The sequence below is a fragment of the Lampetra planeri genome, chromosome 26 (assembly GCF_965212315.1).
Source record: "Lampetra planeri chromosome 26, kcLamPlan1.2.h2, whole genome shotgun sequence".
NCBI lineage: Eukaryota > Metazoa > Chordata > Hyperoartia > Petromyzontiformes > Petromyzontidae > Lampetra > Lampetra planeri.
Window position 1 is genome coordinate 1,746,858 of NC_136132.1, and position 21,433 is coordinate 1,768,290.

Consider the following 21,433-nt stretch of genomic DNA (forward strand, 5'->3'; position numbering starts at 1 on the left):
TTGAATAGGGGCAGGGAGTTGACAGTACCGATGGCTGTGGGAAGAGAGTTTCAGATTAAGGGGCAGTAGAGGAAGAAAGATCGAGCTCCCACTAGGTGAAAGTTTACTGGCGGATTTAACAAAAAAAACGTTGGTTGCTGAGGCAAAACGTGCGTGGAGAGGAGCACAATGAGATGAGAGGAAAGAGGCAGGTAGAGCCAATTACATGGTAGGATCTTCAAGCTGATCCAGAATTTTATTGTATAAGGATCAAACTTAATTTGGAGCTTTCGTGACTGCAGGAATTACTCTTTGGTTCTTTCGGTAAAGTCACTTGAATTAGGGTGATGCAGTCACCTTTACGAGTGCGAGTGAAAAATCTGACAGTGATGTTTTGGATCAACTGCAGTTAGGAGATGAGTGATTTGGGGAGAGTGTCGAGGAGAGAGTTGCAATAGTAGAGTCGGGATGTAATGAAAACGCAGATGAGGGATTCAGATGCAGCTGGGTTAAGAAAGTTAAGAGGTTCTGGAGATGTGCAAATTAGGCGGAGGTCCTGCAGAGTTGAAAACAAGAGATCGGGATCAAAAACATGCAACATATATGTATACATTTCCTCCCCCTTGAATGAAATTCAAGTTATACAACAAATATGCACACTGTAAATTAATTAATTTTAAGAGGTGACAGCACGGTACATTGTGATGCATTCGCAAAGTGAAATATAAACCCATCATTAAGAGTTGCAAAAAAGGCAACTAATTAAATTGTCATTTTTAATTCAATAAAAGATCCGCATGTGCTGCAATGCACGCCCCGTTATAGTACAAACTATAACATTGAATACCAAGGGAAGTCACGCCACTCCAACATAAACGCACCCATTATCTGCAGGAACAATTATTTCTCACCTCCTCCTTTTCATGAAGCATGATGTGTGCCTTGAGGCTGGCAATTCGTGAGAATGTGCGCCCACAGTCTGGACATGCAGTCTGGTCCACTGAATGTGTGGCCCTGTGCAGCAACAGGTTGTATTCCACATTGAAGGAGGCTGGGCACTGGTCACATCGATGAGGCTGTGTGAATGTGTGCGGGTGTGGGTGTGTAGCAGAAACAAGGGAATAGAGAAAGTAATTTTATACCCTATAAGCATTCAAGAAACTAAAACTAATTTCACGTGAAAACTTTTTTTCGTGATCGTATCCTAGAATGTTTTTGCACGTGTAATTATTTATTGTAACCTTGTCATTTTCTTGGTGCTGTCGGAGATGCTTCTGGAGCTGGCTGTGCTTGTGAAAGAGCTGGTTGCAGATGTCACACTGGTGGAGCCCCCTTGCCGGCACATCTCCCTCCTCCACCTGATCCACACCCATTCCCTGTGGGTCTTCTGAGCGTGACCACAATGGAGACATTACCATAGCGCGTTGACCTTCTGTGATGCTTTAACCTCTCAGTGAACTCAAACAATCACCATATTTTCTCGTCAGAGGAATACACTATTAAGTTATAACATTTTGATCTTGCACCACTCAATACTGAGAAAGTCCAATTTCCTTGTGATTTATGTTTAACCGTCATGCAGTGCTATTATGAAAGATAAGCCATCTTTTTCTATTGAAGCTTTTATCCTCTGGAAAAAACCCACGCAATATCAACCTGAAAACACATTTATTATTTATTACACAGATTAAAAATATTAATACGGTTTAAAACAAGTTCAAATAAAACTGCATCAAATTAATATAGCACAGTAGCACAGGCTCAATATAGCGCCATATTTTGTGCAAAAATACTGTGATAATTGAAATTATTGTACAGGATTTAATAATAAAAATATCTGCAATAGCACATCACTCACAATGTAAAATCTAGCAACCTTTGAAATAACCCTCTGCTCATTCACAGTAACTTGGTAATACTCTGAATTTCCAAATGTATAAACCAATACACGGCCAAATTACCTGCAACTCCTACTATCCACAGGACAAAATTGGTTACTATTATCCATTGTTTGCATATCCAAGGAGTCAATCGGCAAATTAGTCCTTTTATCTCAAGAAAAAAATCACCAATAAACCATGAAAAATTTCAGACAACCTCACATACCACAGGATCCGTGAAGTTCACCCGCACATCTTCAAGGATAAGTGGAGTTATGTGATACGACCTGGATCTGACCAACCATGACATCAGTCTTAACAGACCATCAGCTATGCAGTACCATGAATACATATGTGCATCTTTGATTTTGAACTGTAAACAAATCGACAAAATCGTTTATCATTGGGGCTCAGACATTTATATTGGCGTGTTGTTGTGCATAAGTATGGTATTGTAGCCGAAGCTTGATGCCGATGCCCCCCTCGCACATTTAAAATATATCCTGCACAATACAGCAGACATCCAATGCAGTAATAAAAAAAATTCATGTAATTTCCAGACTATTGGCAGTTCGCGACTGCACCCATAATCCATGGCACAACGCAGCGGATTTAAAACGCTTCTCGGACTGGAAAACCACAATCAGTAGAGTGGACGGGGCCTAAGTGAGAGCTCCTGGAATGGAGCTGCAGGGAAACTCAGGAGGTAGGATTTTTTTTATTCGGCAATTGAACCTGATGGCGGGACCCCGGGGTCCCATAAGCCCCCGGCTCTCGCATAAACTGCGTTGAAAGGTCATTACATGTCTGCTGAAGGCGAACGATATGGCAATCTATTCCTCTCGACGAGCTCTACACGATCCGCTAATCAAAGTTTCAAAATTTTGTTTCTTCTGCGCATTCGTCCTCGAATGATCCGCGCCAGGTGGATCGCGGCGTTTATGTGCGCGGTGGGACGGAGTTGCCAAAAATAAGTAAATTTATTACAATTTTGACTTCCGTTTATTCGGGACCCCGGGGTCCCGCCATAAGGTTAAATTCTATTTCTTTAGTTGCATCTGCAGACTAGTTGCGCTGATGCGACTTTTTCAGTAGAAAGTCATTTTAGAAATTTTTTACTTGGATATCAATGCAAAAAGATCATGTTACATAAACCCGCATAGCATATTTGCACTTTAGACGTCGTGTGCCACGCTTCCCGTGTAATCTAATTTTTTGTGTGGATTAAGGGAATCGTGCGGTGCTTTCGTCCCATAATCCGTGGCACACCGCGCCGGCACAAAAACAATTGTGGATTATTTGGTGTGACCTCCGCAGTGTGCCATGGATTACAAGCCCAACAGATTATTGGATTTCTGCTATATTCATGCCACAGCCTACTCCTCCCTTGAAAGTAAATCCTGCACCATGTGATATCTTCTTCAGGCAATGCACCTTTGCGAGGTATTAGTTTGTTCTAAAAATAAATCCTGCCATAAACATATTAATTTTATCACGAAGCCCAAAGGAAACATCCATATAGTCATGATTCTATGTATGTAAGCTTTCATTCACAAATCGTCAAATTTTTACAGATTATAGCCACTAAACAAGGTCAACCAATCCATAAATACATTTCAGTACCGCAAAAAAACGTACAAGCACAACAATTTCCTATTCCCCCCTTACATGTTTATCAAGTTCTCACGACTACAGTACGTTATACACTGGACTATAAATGCTGCCTTTATTAGGTGTCAGTGGTATTTTACTCGAACAGTATGATCACGCTATTATCGCCATATCACTGTAATAAAATGTCAGTACTTTCATGCACTCTTTCATTGTGATATTATTACTACAGTGATGTATTTAAATTCCAATTAATATCACGACTGATATTCTGTCTTCTTGCTTTGTAGGTCTCTGTGGTAAAAGCGGCGCAGAACTGTATACTATCTCGGTTTCTCAGCCGTTTCAAATAAACCAATTGATTGATATACTGGGCTCTCAGCTGTTTTACTAATCTCATCATTAGCTCCCTCTTACTTGTGTAGCTTTATCAGCTCAGCTTCACTGATGTCACCTCATCATTTCTCACGTAATTTTATGAAACACTAGCTCTGAGCAACAGCGCCCTCAACTTGACTCTGAAGTCACATTAAGTGTCGTGTAATTTATTCAAACTTTGCAATCTAAATAAACATCGCTAAGCACTCTGCTTCTTCAGTTATGCAAATTATCCGAGCACTCAAGGTGTATGAAATAACTTGTTTGGTTCTTCACTTCTTCCCAATTAGCATGATAATCAGTCCCATTCCTCGTCGTATTGTCATCAAAGCTCTCATTATCCTTGCAATGCAGCCTCTCCATAAACTCACACCCTCGTCACCACACAACCTCATCATCTCAATCTCATCACCACACAACAAGACCAGTTTCATCAGTCACCATACAAACCCTATCAGCTGGGTTTGCTCGCCTCATCAGTCATCCGCATGTGACCCCTTCACATCCAAGTCTCATCACTAATCTGATCAGATGAGCTTTCGGGCTCAAAGCTGTCTAACCCGACAATCATCTCTCTCGCTCTGCCTCATCAATGTGAGACCTCGTCGTCAACAAAGTCCACAGCAGCAAAGGGGGGGGGACGACAACTACCTGGGCCCCCGTGTTCAGAAACATGAACTATACATCATTCTCGGCAGCAAGCGTGAAAGTCAATATCCTTCACTTAACTAGGTGAAAATCCATTATCTCCCTTGACAAGGAGACCTAGGAAATTTATTGGCCCATTGGAGGTAATTTTAAAATTTGAACTATGCCACACTATCTGACCTGCTTTTGCAACCATCACCGGGTGCCTTGCCAAAAGGCTTTCGTGTCAATTGGCTCTCGCCTGGTTGATCATAATTAAGTTCATGTATGCATTCCACCAAACACGTCAAATACTGTACAGACTGTACTTAAAATGATTTATAACCACTGCGTCCGGAGTTTAATGCAACATTTGGTCTTTAAATCTCACGAACTGGGGCTGTTTAATGAGTGGCGGGGACTCGAATCCGTGACATACATGGGGGGGAGACGAACGTGTTATATAACCACTGCGCCACGCAGCACGAGTGTGTGTTTTTGTGAGTCGTAGTCATTGGGCCATCAATAACAATGCTGTTCAACAACCACCAAGAAGACCAACAAGACGAGATTGTTGGTGCCAGGTCCCACAGGGGACTCACGTAGCACCGCCATCTTGCAGCAACTAACGCAAGGGAGACGCAGTAGGGCAGTGTTGTTGTTGTGTCGGGGGGAGATTGCCAACCACCCAACACAAGCCAAGCCATCATTCAACTACAGACGAGAATGAACGCAATAAGGACTTACGCATCACATTTACTTCGACTCATAAAACTATGCCCCCGCCCCCCAAACACTTTTTAAAATCAACACGTGTATCGCTTGTGTAGCAAAAAATACTAATTAAACATTTAAAAACCCCGCTCACGCATCGGCATCGACACACAAAAGCGACGAGACGCGTGCGGCTAACCCCTCCGACTAAACAGCGGCGCCGTGGGGCCGCCACGCGTATAAGAGTGCCCAGGCCGCGCCACCGCCGCCTCATCCGCAGCCGCCTCCGCGGCCGGGCCGCCTCACAACCCCCGTGGACCCGACGCACGCAAGCGCCGACTGACGCCTCCCCCCCCTGCCCACCTCATAGCGTGGACGCCGCGAGAACTACAACAACAACGACGACGACCCGCGGCCTCGAAGCGGCCCCACGGAGCGAGGCGGCCGCGTTTGCCGCCTGCAGCGCCGGGCGGCTTCAACTCTACGATGAGGGCGCCATCTTATTTAGCGAGGAGATGTTAGAGTGGTGATGATGGTGGTTAAAGATGATAGTCCTCGCTTCTTCTCGGGGCTTAAGCCGCTGCTAGTGTCGGCGGCGGCGGCGGCTAACACCGTGAAGGGGGTGGGGAGTGTTTGGGGCCTCGTTCGTCCGCGCGCACAAACACAAATCCGTCCGCGGCGGCGAGTGTCGTGGGGGGGGGGGCGACAGTCTCAGTCCGCAGCGGCACCGCGAGACGTTCACGGACCTCGTCTCGTCTCTTTGTCGCCGAGTTGTTTAACAACGCAAAGTGGCGCGAGCAAGAACAGCAACGATGTGGGGTTATTTTTTAAACACCTAATGACTGAAACGCACGTACCTCGAGTGTCGCGAACGTGGAGCGGAGTAGAGAGACACGCGCGCAACGCGACATTGACAACCAACAATGGTGATCGTGCAAGCAATACGAGACCGGTCGATTAGTCGTTATATTATTATTTTGAACAACAATAATCGGACGTTTAATCCCGTAGCCCCCCACCACTACCACCCCCCCCCACCCTTTACCTTGCAGGTTTGTGGGGATTAATCGTTGTTTAGGCGGCCGTCCGCGCGGCATATTCTGTGCGTGGTCGTGGTGCTGGAGGGAGGGGCAGGGCTGGCGGTGGTGGTGCTGATGGAGGGAGCGTGGATGAGGAAGGGGGGGGGTGTAGGTGGATTATTTATTTATTATTTATCTCCCCCCCCCTTTTTTTTTACCCCCCCTCCTTTTTTTTTACCCCCCCCCCCCAAAAAAAACTGGGAGGGAGAAAATGGCGGTGAATGGGAGATGGGGGGAGGGGCGAGGGGGGGGAGGGGCGGAGGCAGCGGGCGCCGGCGGTGCCCGGATGTTGGCGCCCCCGGTGCTCGTCGAGTGAAGTCGACTCCGCCCCCTCCCCTCCCACGTGACGCCAGGAGGAGGAGGGGGGCTCTTCGTTCTCTAAGATGCACGTGTTGTTTAAACAAGATGAGCGAGCGGACGGTGTTAATTTGTATCGCCTCTAAAGAAAGAATCTGCCTAACGTGTTTTTGTTGCACGACTCTCCCATCATCGCTTGCTTCAAGGGGTTAGTTGCGTTGTTTTTTGAGCAGCATTGATTACCTGCGAGCAAACTTTGAACCGGTTTAGACCACGCTTTGGCTCGTCAAAGTTACGCACTCCGAGAAGGCTTGCGTGGCTGATGGGAATTTGTAAACAACTCTTTTATTACATTGATGCAGATGGCCAGACGTGAATGAGGCGTGTTGTCTGCCAATTTTGATATTTATCTCCACAACGACACTAATAGTGTATGTGTGTTTAGGTGTATGTGGTCAAGGTTGGCGTTCATCCAACAGGGAATCGATCATGGCTCATGATTAGAATGGCGAGCTGAGATTTCAGGATTTGAATCCGGTTCTCGGCCACTGGTGGTGACCATTGGTTGTCGCGTGGAGTGATTGTGGTGATGGCTTCAGAATCAAAATCTTGATTTATCCTGGAGAAATCCGATGAGCCATGAAGCTCTTTATTCACAGATTTCCAGTAAGGTGCGGGTCTGATAGTTCCAACAAGTTTCAGGCCAGACACCAATAACAGAGACCCAAAGATCTGCATAGAAACCCAGATGACACGTTAAGTGATTAAACCCGGACCTCAAGTGCAGTGGGTTTGAAGGCTCAGCCCGATCGCCAGTAACTGCACACAAACACTCGTGTTAAAATTGTCTTCCTGCTGAATTTGGTGAACTTATAACTCCGGTTTAATAAAGACATTCTAATTCCATATTTAAAATGTACGTTAGGGGCCGTCCATAAATGATGTCACGCACCTAGGAGGGGGGGGATCAGACATTTGTGACGATGGGGGGGGGGGGTTGAGAAATGTGACGTCACATCAAAATGCGCAACTTTAAATAAATACAGACAACACGTTCTACTTAATTAAATAGACTTATTAATAAATGTTTTCTCCTACAACATCAGAGTGCAGCGCCACATTAAATACGCACTACAATGACGATAGTTGAAAGCGATGTGAAGCATGTTTTATTTGGGGGGGGGGGGGTGCAGAGTTTAGTGACGTCATATTTGAGGGGGTGTCTGACTTTTTGTGACGGCGTGTGACGACGGGAGGGGGGGGGTTAAACATCGTGTGACGTCATTTATGGACGGCCCCTTAATACATGATACTGTCCATAACACTATACCGCTCCATGTAAACAATATTGCTTTTTCTGCTTTGTAACATTTATGTAAGGAAGTGCGCCACCTAATGTTAATGACAAACGCTCATGATATGGTATAGAGCTTAATGGGCATAGAACTATACTGTATTGCATACCTCCTCCATCTCTTCACGTAAACATGACATGCTTTAGCCTTAGATTATGGGGCTTCTAGACCAATATCTTTTTTTATTTAAATATTTCACCTGGATAATCCCTCGAGATGGAACATCTCGTTCGCAAAGCTGTCCAGGGTGTCAATTGTCACATTTATCGCAAACGCATTGACACAAATATAAACATTTTAAATCTACTATACAGGGTGGCCCAAACGTCAGGATGTATAGTGTTATATTTATTTTAACAAATCAAATCAGGTTTAATTTATTTTAACAAATGTTCAAACGGACTACAATTAACAGGAATGCATGCCCGACTTCTCTTTTGAAATTCATTTTTGCCTTTTTAAGATTACAGCTGCCTTTAGCATACATGAAAACGAATTAAACTCGTTCGTCTTTAGTTAATTTACTTTCCATTTTTAAACTCTGCACCTATTTCGACCTTCAACATCTCCAAGAATATGTCTCCATCGGAGTATCAGGCGCGATAAATATTGCCAAGTCGACAGCTTTCTTTGGCAACAGATCTCGTGAAGGGTCCCTTGAAGGGTTCCTTGAAGCAGTTCTGATGGCTTCTTCCCCAGACCACTTTCCAACATGGGGTGTTCCACTGGTGTCTGACAAGGTCTGGTGACACGATGCACGTAGCATAATAGGAACAAATAAAACGTAAGGGAATGTTCCCCCATGTGTCAAGACAAATTGCACTTAAGGTGCTTTGTAATTAGGGTTAGGGTTGTAAGTCTATTATTGTACTGATATGAGTGATCAAATACAATCAAAGGTCATGAGAACCCTGAATCTGTACTTGGGAGGATGTGGAGGAGGGGTATTTTTTTCCCGAGGGCTATGTATGTCAAGAAGTGCCTATGGTGTCTCTTTATGTGTCTCATTGCGTCTGCTTCATTGACTGAAACTCTATTTCCATCCCTGTATCTTACTCTGAGAATGTCTTTCCATATCTACGTCTCTTCAGCTGTGTCTTTGTGTCAGTCTCTGTCTGACTCAATATCCTTGTTGATTTATGTCTGTCTTACTGTATTGGACAATATATGTGTCCTTGTCTCTTTTTGTTGATGTCTTTCTATGTGTCTGTGTATTATTTTTCATGCCTTTTTATATTTGCCTCACTCTGTGTATTCCTATGTGTCTGACTATGCCTATCTCGGTGTCTCTGTATCTCCATGTTTACCTCTGTTTCTTGGTATATGCCTGCCTGTGTCTATGCATAGATCAGATATAACTGTGCCTCTGTGTCTCTATATCATTATGTATCTCCATATCTCATGGTGTCTGTCTTTCAATGTGTCTCTTTGTCGCTCTGTATGGCCTTCTCTGCTTTTGTTTCACTGTGTCGATGTCTGTTGAATAATGAGTGTCAGTCAAGAGTCATCTATTGGTTTGTGATGAGAGTTTTGTCGAGTGGTCGCAGCTTCGCAAAGCGGTCTGGGTATTTCCAAGATGGCAGTGGATAGTGTGTCATGTGCTGTGGAACAGCAGCGCTTAATAAAGTGTCTGGTGGAGAAAAATGTCAAAACAGCTGACATTTTACAGGTTAGCTATACAGTTCGGTGATACACGTCTTGTGCAAAAGTGTGTTTGAGTGGGGCGAGAGGTTTAAGAATAGACATGAGTGGGCAAAATGTGATGGGAATGTGAGAGCGTACATCCTAAAATAGCCGCATACATGTGTTGTGCAGTACAACCACGCGGAGATGAATACTATAAGGGCCGTTTCCGTTGATTAAAACACTCTCACACTCGGCATCCTACACTCACACCAGTGTAGGTGAACTCTAGCTCAGTCCTTCATCCAGACACTGAATACTATTTGGACCCTACCCTCGACTATCCCTTTGGCTCTCTCACTCGTCTGCCCGGAGCGAGGGATCAGCCAACACTGCTCCGCGATGAGGAGAGAGACCCTCTTCCAGCCGGTCCTTACCCTGGCTCCCAACGACGACCTCGCCTCTGTCATGGGGTCCCCCTTAAGAACCTCTTGGGCGGCTCCTCCCCCCAGCTCGGCCCCGCCCATGTTCCCGAAAGTGCTTTCCGAAAGCCACTTGCGTAACCCGTGACGTTGACATTACGTCATCTTTGACTCTCGACCCACTCGCACCTCATTGCATTGGTTGCTCACAATACTCATCTACACCTGTCCTGAACACTTCACTGCTTCTGACATTAATGGCTTACAACACGAATGGGGCAGATGTGTATATGTTCCAGGGGCATACCTTGAAAAATAGGGTACGTTTCATTTACTTCACTCTCACATTTTCTCCAACTAAAAGTGCAGGTTTACCTTAAATAACCCAAGTAAAACTAATACTGTTTTGTATTTAACAAGGAAAACCCAAACCTGATTCTCAAGCTCTTAGCATGTTTGTGCAAATCCCCTTTAATGTACGTTTTAATGTGGGAGGAAATCGGAGTACGTTTAAACAAAATCCATGTACACCGATGAAAAATGTTCAATTGACCGAACGAGCACACATTCTCACCAACCCACTTGACGTGCCACCTCTTGGCAACTTCGCAACCTGGTGGGTTTGGGAGCTTAACAAAATCTACACCATACACAAATCCCCGTCTCTAAAATGTTGTATTACAAGCCACAACACCCACCTATATGTCTCTGTTAATTTATATATGCCTGTTTCTGGCTCTTTGGGTCCATGTCTGATTCTTTGAGTCTTACTGCGTGTGCCTTTTGTCTGTATGTCTGTCTCTGCTTGTCTCAACGTGTCTACGTTGTGTTCACCTTTCTCTGCGTATGTGTCTCCATGTCTGTCTCTGTACTGCTCTCTATGCTTCCAAATATTTGTGCTTCCCTCTCTCTCTCTGCGTCTCGTTGTGTATCTCCCTGGGGCCCAGTTTCCTGCCATCTGCAAGGACCACACTTAGTATTGAGACTGGTCTGTGGCCTGGGGCCACTCGGAACTTGCACACCACTACTGAAGCAGCTACTCGTGCATCACATTACATATCGAGATGTAGATAAATACAAAGATCCCCCTAGAGCATATAGAGGATGTTGGGATAATAACTATTAACTAGCACCTATGTAGGCCAGCACAGCTACACAAGTGGGTGGTGTGGTAAGCACAATGTCTCGCTGCGTTTTTCTCCATCGTGATTATGTTTATGTAGGGACATTGAAAAATGCTTCTTAAATTAAATTTAATAATTCAAAGCTCATCCAAGGGACAAATAATGGTTAATTGCCTGAATCACTGGGTCTCTCCGTGACAAAGGATTGCTCAGGACAGACGCCGATAACATCACCACCAGGCGTACCAGTCTGGCGGTCACCAATACACACCACTGGGAGCGGAACGACAGTATAAAACAAGCCCGGTCGTGTGCATAACTCGGATAACATCGTCACCACCCGCATTAGATCAGGGATAGGGGGATGAGGTTATCGGGATCACCTTCTGCTCACCTGAGTGGGGGGAGCGGCAGCAAGGGTGGAAGGGGATTGGTCGGCAGAGTTGAAGGGGGGAAAGGCAGGGAAGGGTTAAATGGAAAGTGTGACGGGATCATGGTGACTATGTGTTTGTTCAATAAACAACCAAAAAGAATAACACCCTGAAAAAATCGTCTTTCAAATAAGTTGCCACACAATGTATTGTCTGTCGGGTGACCTATTAAAACGTCCCAGCCCTAAATAAATATTCTTAACTATTCATCACTTGAAATTATTGCCTATTATTAATCAGCAGCCAGTGTACAGGCTATGAATTCATACGGTCTGCTGCATGATACCACCCCATGGTCTCGCACCACCACGTGACAATCTTGTGTAATATGCAGGCACAGCAGTTACTATGTTTACAAGGTTTAACATTTTTTGTTCAAATTAGTGATATTTTATCGAATATAGTTTGGGGAAATAATATAGAATAAAATGTATACGTCCTTTAAAAAAATGTCTGTGAACAAAATAAAAATGTATACATCCATTATAATTTGTCAAATAAGCGCCAAATGCAATGCATACAATGTAATGCTGAATACAGGTAGTCTCTGAGATACGAACGTGCGACTTATGAACAGCCGCACTTACGAATAAATCGCCATAACATTTTATTATTTTGAACCATCCGACTTGCAAACGTTCCATCGTACTTATGAACAGAACCGCAGAACTATTTTGTTCGGTGGAGTGATCCTCTGCGAGATGTACTGAGTCCCGGCATCCCGCCTGATGCGCAGTTTGAGTTGAACAACGCTTCCATTTTTTGTTGAACCGTAATAGATTTTATAACACATAAATAGAGTTCCGAGATACGAACAAATCCACTTATAAATGGGTCTGGAACGCAACATGTTCGTAAGTGGGTGACTGTCTGAGCGACACGTAAATTATGTCCAAATACAGACTATGAATCAAGAACTGATTTAAAAAACAGATACATGATAGTACTGTATACAACACCTGTTGTGGCTATTAAATACAAATGCATGCTCTTTAAACAGTGATAAGTTACTCAAGTTATAGAAAAACACTTTACATATTAAATCTTGACTTAAAGCTTTCGTGACTGCAATAATTAATATTCTTTGGGTCTTTCGGTAAAGCCATGTGGATAGATCAAATAATAAATAAAAATAATAAAATAAAAATAACAATATCACGTTTTGATCGCAACACAAGCAATCGTCATCAGGTGAGAAATATATGAGCTCTCCCGCGATATTTCTCACCTGACGTTTGCTTGTGTTGCGATCAAAAGTCGTAAAGTTTTTATTTTTATACTTTTTTTTATTATTTTTTATTATTTGATCTATGTACGTGGCTTTACCGTTTGACCCAAAGAATATACTTTGCGTATTGAATTTATTTTTTCTTACTTATTAATGGTAGCAGTTATCAACTACGATATTTTTTGCTTTTCTCACTGCTGAGCAAACACAAATATTGCCCGTGTAGCCTACTCAGGCTGTTGGGGCTATTAGCAAGCGTCTATGAAGGCCAGCATGGTGTGTGAGGAGGTGGGTGGCCAGCACCAAGCCCGTTCGCCTTTGTGATCTTTTTACATTCAGCACACGGTGCATATTTAAGGCTGAGTCAACCAAAGGGAAACCCAGAACCAGTTCAGATATTCATCACTGATTTTGGTCATGAGTGGTAATCGAACTCGGGTTCGCTGGGTTCATTGCTCAGTGCACTAACCACGTCTGTTGATCATTTATATATACCACGAGCTCGTTTGCCTGTCCTCAAATGGAAGCTGTAATATTTACGAAATAATTTAGCAGAGTATTGTATCTTGTATAAATTTAATGGCAGTGAATCTTGCACGAAAGTATATCAAACAATTTCAATACATTTCACTGTAGCACTGTATTAATGGCAGTGAATCTCGCACAAAACGAAGTCATAAAACACCTCACTTCATGTCACTGTAGCACTGTATATAACCGACCTTCAATTTGTTCAAATCCACTGCTCTGATACTTGATTCTCTTCTGATTTCAGTCGCTGGGGTTGAAACAAATTGGAATTCGATACAATATATGGAAAGTCACCGAGAAATGTCTATTTTACCATAATGTAGAAGCATAAATTAGACTTACCTTTTGTCTCAAGTGCTGAAGAAATAAATAAAGACACCAAATCCACTTAAAGCGAATTTGCGGAAAAAAATATTTCCGCTCGACCTTTTGCGTGAGTGTAAAAATCCACCTGCTCATGAATATTAATAATGGGGGGTGTGGCATGTGGAGTGACGTCACGCGCGTTACACACAGACATTCTTGGATCATAGTCGTAATATCGGAGCAAAGTTTGTCGAGAGAGTAAAACAACTCATACGCGAAACTCCCCAAAGAGCGCCACCTGCTGCAAAGAGGCTTCTACAGAGCCTGTGACAACGTTGACGAGAGTCGGCTATTGTTTGCAAAAAAATGTCAAACATTAAGATTTACTCTTTTAATTCACATGGTGGTGTGGTATTGTTGCCTTGTACCAAGGGGCCTCATTGGCAGCCATATAATAAACTAAGTGTCAAGAGAGGCTGGGTGGTGGCTTGGTGCCGGATTAGCTATGACTGGAGGCATGGATTGGGTGTAGGAGTATTTTTTTGGGAAATGTAATCTCGTTGTGGTCTCATTGTTTAAATAAAGGATAATGTATTTTACCCAGCAACAATGATTCTGTTACCGAAGTCAAGCACTGTGGGTGCATGTTCTGCTCCTAATGAAGCTTTGAGGCTATGCCTCGCTGTCATAAAAGTGTCATTGTAATAAGAAAATGTGGTCTTGTGGGAATCAATTTCCATGTTAAGAAGCATATCCCTAATCCTAACAATTGTAATTGTGTGGAAATAGATGTACATGTTAAGCCTATCACCTGACAGGTTGATATCATCCTAAACCCAAATTGCTTCCCATAAAACCAGGTTTTAAGGGAAACTTTGCATGTTATGCCTATCACAATCATCTCAAATGTTAACATGCAAGTCAAATCCAGATTTCAAGTGCAAGTCATAAGCATTGTTCTTCAAACTATAACATGCAAATCAATTCCCGTAGGATTACCTTAAACAGTCCTGCATCTACAGAAATGAACTGGTCAATCAAAGACATGTGGTGGTAGCTATACATGATGACAGCCATGTTAATGACCTTCATCATGCCCACATGGTTTTTTACTGACAAGGAAATCTTTTGCAGAATGTGTTATAACCTGTAATAGATTGACAATTAAAAACCGTCATGTTAGCAATTTCTTATAATGCCCAGAGGAGGCATTTGCAAACATTATACATTTTAAATAAGTGGCAATATACTGTATTCTTACTCTAAAATTTTCTGCGATTTTTTTTACCAATGGAGATTTCAAAATCGTATAAAACTGTTAATCAGTAAGATGTTTTTGAGAATAACACTTTGTTATTTTTAATGTGATTGGGGTTATGTTTACTGTATATCTATGATGATGATATATTTTGGATTATTTTTTTGTCCAAATATTTTTTGGAGAAAATAACAAAAGTCAATTATTTATCTTTGCTAATTGATGTGATAAGTTTACATAATTGCCACAACTGTTCCAGTAATCTGGTTCGGTAATTGCATTTTATAATAACAGACGAGGAACATTATGAATGGTAAAACATGGAGCTAATATTTGTAAACAATATTTACTAAAAGACTTCTGACCATTTAGTAGTGACATGATGATTTTTTTTATCTTCATGTATTGGCTGCATTGCAGTATATCATACAGAGGCTATTTTAAATAAACGATATTGCACATTGTCGTGAACAGACATTGGCATTAAATGTGTGGGCCATCCAAATTTACAACGTGGCTGCATTGAGCACGTAATGCATGACTAAGGAAATGCCATACATTACACGAATAACAGTTAATATACATCTCTGATTTACAACAAACTTGAGGTGGCTAGGGGGATGGAATTAATTGTTTACAAGTAGAGCATTGAAATTACATGAGCTAGACTCAACGTGATTGCTTAACAGCCACACACTATGCTTTACCATCGGGACAACTCAACAGAATCCGGGAGTTTGTACACGTTAAATAGGGCCGTTTTCTGATAAAAAAATATTATAGTACAGTGTTTGTGTATGTACTGTATACGGTTTTTGTCGGAGTGCTGTGTATGAAGTGTGTAACCCTACTTGATTGCATATACACTGGCCACATTCTCAGAGCATTAACGAAAGAAAACTGCACGTGGCAATCATCTGTTTTCTCATACAGTAGAAACTCGTTAAAATGAACACAGCCAATTGCACCCGTTTTTTCCTCCCTTATAATAGCAATTTATATAATTGGCTTCTTTGAAATACATCAAATCTATTTTAACAAATCACACTTAAAGTTCATTGCAATGTTCGCATTACATGTAAACGAATATTTTGTACTTCTCAAACTGCAATCCTTGGGCCCCAATATGGTCTAACTTAATGCATGTGCACAAATCTTCATTAACATGTAAATTAGGAAATGCACAATCCATCACAAGATGCTACTTACATTTAGTGACTGCTTGAAAAAGCTGGACTGTGATGAGACGCTCGGATTTGCTTTTATGAATAACGAATAAAACTACTTGCAATCATGTGTTCTGTGGGGAATGTATAAAGCTAAATGGGGTAATGTAGTTCTAAAAATGTTCAATCGTGTGGCCGGCGTCTATTGAAATATATAAGCTGAGCAGCTTAAGATCAATATGAAGTCCATGTACGTTGTGATCTATCAATAAATACTGTAAAACGAATGGATTATATCGGCCGTTATCCTTGCTTACACGTGTATATTTTTTTGGATTACCATTGACGTAATGATGTCATTCTTTATGGACTGTCGTTGGATCTTTAACTAATGTTCATGAAAAAAATCTTTCATCATAAAATTCTACGTGTGATTCCTGCATAGACTAATGATGTCACTCGATAATTACTCTTAGCTAATTATTAACCACTATTTAAGGGGTTTACCCTCACCTAAATGAGGGCAAAGCACACTCGAACAGCGTGATGGGGCAACGTCATTGTAAAGATTTATTTTTTAAAAAGTGCGGAAATCAGAGGATGTCCGGTCATTTTGGTGTTCGCAGTGAGGAATGAGAGGGGATGCCTCCGAGATTTTGCAACCAACAGGACATAAAGATATTTCAAAAGGTGTCTAGAGAAGAGATATAGACATGGAGGAGCAAATCGGAGAATATAGAAGAGAGAAGTAATTTGATTTTGGACGAACCCAGGTTCTCGATAAAAAAAATTATCGAACCTATTTACTAACATGTTGGACTGTGAGTACGACGCCCGATTCGTCTATGAACAAATGAAGGCAAAACTGATTCGAACAATAACACATTCACAAACTGAATAACGGTAAGTTGAGAACCCAATAAACCCTGAGAAGGTTTTTTACCTTTGACCATATATGCACGTCAATCAGAATCTAATAAAGTCAAATGAATATCTACTACCATTACTGTATCTAGCTTTTCTATACTAACAAAGAGCATTCGTATTTGTAGAAATTGATGTAATTTTAAAAGGCTCTTAGAAACCAAGGGTGGAACAACTACACTGGCAATGCATAAATTACTAAATCAAATGGGATTCGGGCAAAGAGATGCGCTCTAACCACGGCTCTTCACATTGACACTCGAAGATGTCTGAAATTTGGATTTGAGAAAAAAAGACAAATATACAAGTTGAAAGTATTCATCATCTCAATAACACTCTATAGTCATAACACACAAGTGAAATTAACTGCAGGAAATTGTTTAAATAAATTAACAACGACTGCGACGTAGTGGGGCTGTAGATAAATTAGAAAAACAAGTCACGTGAAACATTTGCTGGACAAAAGGATGTAATTGTCGGGGGAATACAACTGGAAAACAACACTGTATATCGAGGACAATTATTAAAGGTGGACCAAGATGAAAATTATGAAAAAAGAGGTAAATAAGAACAGAATGTAGTGCATTTGGAAAATATAATGAAAAGTAATTTGCATACCATTATGCCACAATATTGTATTCAATCCGTGCATATTATCTGCCAAGATATGAATTGAAAATATGGACTTTGACAAAAAAACACAAAGAACAAAACCTGAAAAGTTTGCCGAGATTGCATGCTGGGAATTTCAATGAATGATAGAAAGAAGACATGGATCAGAGAACAAATGTAAACTAGAAACATCTTGTTGACCTTAGAAGAAGGGGCTTGCGCAGGACACTTTGATGATAGCTGATGGACGAGGCTCGTAATAGGATGGCACCAGAGGAGAGCACGTCCGAGTGGATGACGATTGTGGAAACGCAATGACGAGATCAGGTCGTGCATAGGAGCGAGATTGATCGTGGTATTGCACGACTGTGAGGCGACGTGGGGAGACATTTATCCAACGGTGGATAATGATACATGATGATTATGATCATCAACTAAGTAGTTTGGCATGCGATACGTACTGTGCTTCTACTCATCAGAATGGCACGTATCAACTGATTTAAATGGTATACAGGAATGTATGTAGCAAATATTGTGATATATTACCCAATACTTTGGCCACAAAGGAAAAACAGTACAAAATATAACCACTCCTGCTTTGGACTTGTTTCACATATATGCAGCAGTAAGCCTGTACATTCCACTCACAATAAAGATGTACCGCATTCTTTTTGTAATTGCATTTTCAGTGCATGTTAAAACCACCTACTTCATACTAATTTTTTAAATATCTCATAAACGCAAGCTCAATCATTTTCCTGATGCTCTTGTCATCCATGTGACTAGCTGTTCTGCATAAAACTTTAAAATATCCTCGCATAAATATGTAATTCCATTAATATATAATTTACGGACCTTCCTGATTTCTTTTAAATTGTTAATGAGAGATCACAGGTTTGGAGCATCACATCTGCTGTAATGTGTGTAACCAGCTGCTCGGCGCGTGTTGGAAGGGTGATGATGCGTTCTGCCCGATTTTGTTAGTTTTAATTAGGATCTCTGCTCTGCAGCATGCATTTGTTGTAAAACTCCCAGGCTGACTGGCTTGCTTGGCTAAATAATAAAACCATCATGAAGCCCCGTAGCATCTCAAAAAACTAGAAGAATGTAGGAAAGCAAGGATAATGCAGTACATGCCGCACTGAAAATGTGTTCATATTCTGGCCGTCGTCTTTTAAATATATCCCCATTGCTTCCAGTACATTGGCATCATCATCATCTGCAGCCGTGGTCGATACACTGCTAGATAAAGGCCTCCCCAATCCTTCATCATCTCACGATTCCAGTGCACAACGATACACATTTCTGGAAACGTGTTGTTCCCTTTAACAAACGATGGTGGAACACAGGGAATATTAAATAAGACCACGATAATCCCAAGACACAATATTTATTATGACGCTGTACACGCACGCTCACAACAATGGATGTGTATATTCACTGTTTAAAATCTGTATTAATACCGAAATTTATCCTATACCCATAATTTATTTTGCAATGAGACGTAATTTGCCTAAATCCCTGGTACAGTCTAAAAACGCAGTAAAACCTTAACGCAGTTCAGTCGATATCGAAACTAAACGAGCTAATGGAATAAATGCCTCCCCCCCCCACTCACATACACACAGCCTTTGCTGAACGCAAAACGGGATTCGCAATTACAGGAGCCGAGGTTCCCTCTATTCTCACCCCCTAGGCTGGGTGTCAAGTGCCTCGGCACGTCACTTTGTATGCATTATTACTGTGCATGACATGCCACATTGCAGTGACCCTACATTTCCCCCCCCTATAGGAGGTTTTATTAACGCTTTCCAACTAAGGTTGAAGGCATTAATGCATTTGCTCTCTCCGTCTGCCGGTCGGTTTAGTCTGTCTGCCTGTGGCGTGATGGGGGTCACAATAACTCTCGTAACAATGACCCGATAGTGTATATAAAGTTGTATTGCTCTTAGGGACTCGCTCTAAAGACAACTCTTCCCCTACTATATTCACCAAGTCCGCACTAGATTAATTATGGTCAACAAACCCCAGTAGATTAACAAAGGGCTGAAAATTCATACAATGTGTACACCTGCAACTTAACTGAGCACACAAAAAGCATATGATGGACTATTAACTTTTATTTTTATTCTGAATGAAGGCATCAAATGCAGATGTCACTGACAGTGGGAATCGAGTGCGAGTTCACGACCTGATGAAGCTCAACGCAGTTTGCGACAAACGTCATACGACGTCGTGAAAAGTGACATTTATTGGTGAGAATTTTATCAATACATTGGCACATATATAAATAATATAGCTTGTAAACCATCACTGTGGGGGCCGAGTGTTGGTGGATCTCACACACACACACGTGTTATGAAACTCCCTAACCGTGTTGCATCAAAGTGCTTATTCCGTGGATCGCCAAAACACTGTCGGAATGTACAGCAACAATGTGGACCCCACCTATTCCATAATGCAATGTAGCCGCAATATTTGACCATTTTACTTTTAACACAAACGTGTTTAGAATTTTATTTGTATTGTTTAAGTGGTTGTTACTCAATATCTACTATTAGCTAAATATTCATATTACATTTTTCATTTTATCATCAGGCCCCATGGCGTAAAGTGCCATCTCCAACTGTACTTCTTCACACTACCTCTATGGCTTCTCCATTTACTTTCAAAAAGTGCTATTACCCACCACTTCGCCTGTTATATGTTTCCCTTCAAGGCAGTACAGTACTTGATTGAGTGTTGTTGTTGTTGTTCAAAGTTGTAGGACAGCTTTGCATATCCAACTCGCTGTGGATTGAACCATAGTCGGATATGTGAAATTGATGGATATGTGAATATCTATGGAACACGAAGTTACACCATGCAACAAACACTGCACCTGTGCGAGCGATTAACAGGTCCGGGTGAGTATGTTGTGGTCGGATATGCGACGTTGTACTGTATTGAATGTTTCTTCTTAACTCGTGGCAGGAGTATCAGCAAGATGTTCACAGCACAGCTGGCAACTGCACTTCCCAAGTGGCATCAGGACCAGAATAAGTTCATAAAATTATGCAAAAAAACACTGCAACCCAAGCTGAAATGTAATCTATTCAAAATAGAATCCGTGCTTAAAAGCAGGGCTGTAATTTCGTTTGTTAATTGGTAAAACTGAAATTAGGTGCACTCTTTTAATGAGTAATGCTGGTGCCCATTAGAATTGTAATTTCACTAATTTTCGTAAGGTACAAACGTGCGTGTTGCCTGCCCTTCTAAGCGCGGGTCACCCTTTGATCATGAACATTCCTAAATTAGTGAATTGCACTAAGTGAACATTAGTAACTATTACAAGGCGATGTATAAAACGTAAAGATTTGCAAGAAAACAAAACAAACAAAAAATCATTGCTTTCGAAATCAAGAGCATCATCATCATTCCCTTGACGACATTTGGTAAATGATTGCCCAAAAATAAGTGGAGTTTCAGGCAGTGCAGTTAAACCGGTTTCACTGAACACATGCAAGCGAGGGCTGTGTTTCAAAAGGCTTTTGACAACCCATGTTTGACAACACATCTTTAAGATTAAAGTATTTGATGATTCTGCGTTGACAGTGTTGCACAAGCACAATCAACACACACAAAAACACTCAACACATTTGTCATTAACATTGTCTTAACAAGGAAAATAAATCTTCGGCGACGTTTTAGGGCAATGGCTCTTCTTCATAGCACAAATTACACATCTTTAAGTGCACTTAATGCATCTCAAAAGTACTGTGGTTTAAAAAATAACGCGGTATGATCATGTGTTTAAGCAGGGAACACTTAATTGAGTGTGGATTGAATCTATCTGTGCAGAGCTGCGCTGTTCCTCAAAATGCAAGGTGGAGTTTCTCCGGGTTTGTA

General features: G+C 41.7%; 1 protein-coding gene across 7 annotated transcripts in view; it reads right to left on the reverse strand.

Moving 5' to 3' along the window:
- Window positions 1-6,374, reverse strand: part of ZNF236 (zinc finger protein 236) — a 47,650-nt gene extending 41,276 nt beyond the window's left edge. For 2 of the 7 annotated variants that reach the window (XM_078606427.1, XM_078606431.1), the window contains exons 1-3: window positions 6,235-6,374; window positions 1,221-1,366; window positions 891-1,055 (exon numbers count right to left, since the gene is read on the reverse strand). In XM_078606427.1, the coding sequence (XP_078462553.1) occupies window positions 891-1,055; window positions 1,221-1,366; window positions 6,235-6,286 (363 nt within the window). In that variant the 5' untranslated portion in view covers window positions 6,287-6,374. Of the gene's footprint in view, window positions 1-890; window positions 1,056-1,220; window positions 1,367-2,085; window positions 2,879-6,046; window positions 6,184-6,234 lie in introns of those variants that run through there. The other 5 variants (XM_078606426.1, XM_078606424.1, XM_078606429.1 and 2 more) reach the window with 4 other exon arrangements.
- Between the last annotated feature and the right edge of the window lie 15,059 nt (window positions 6,375-21,433).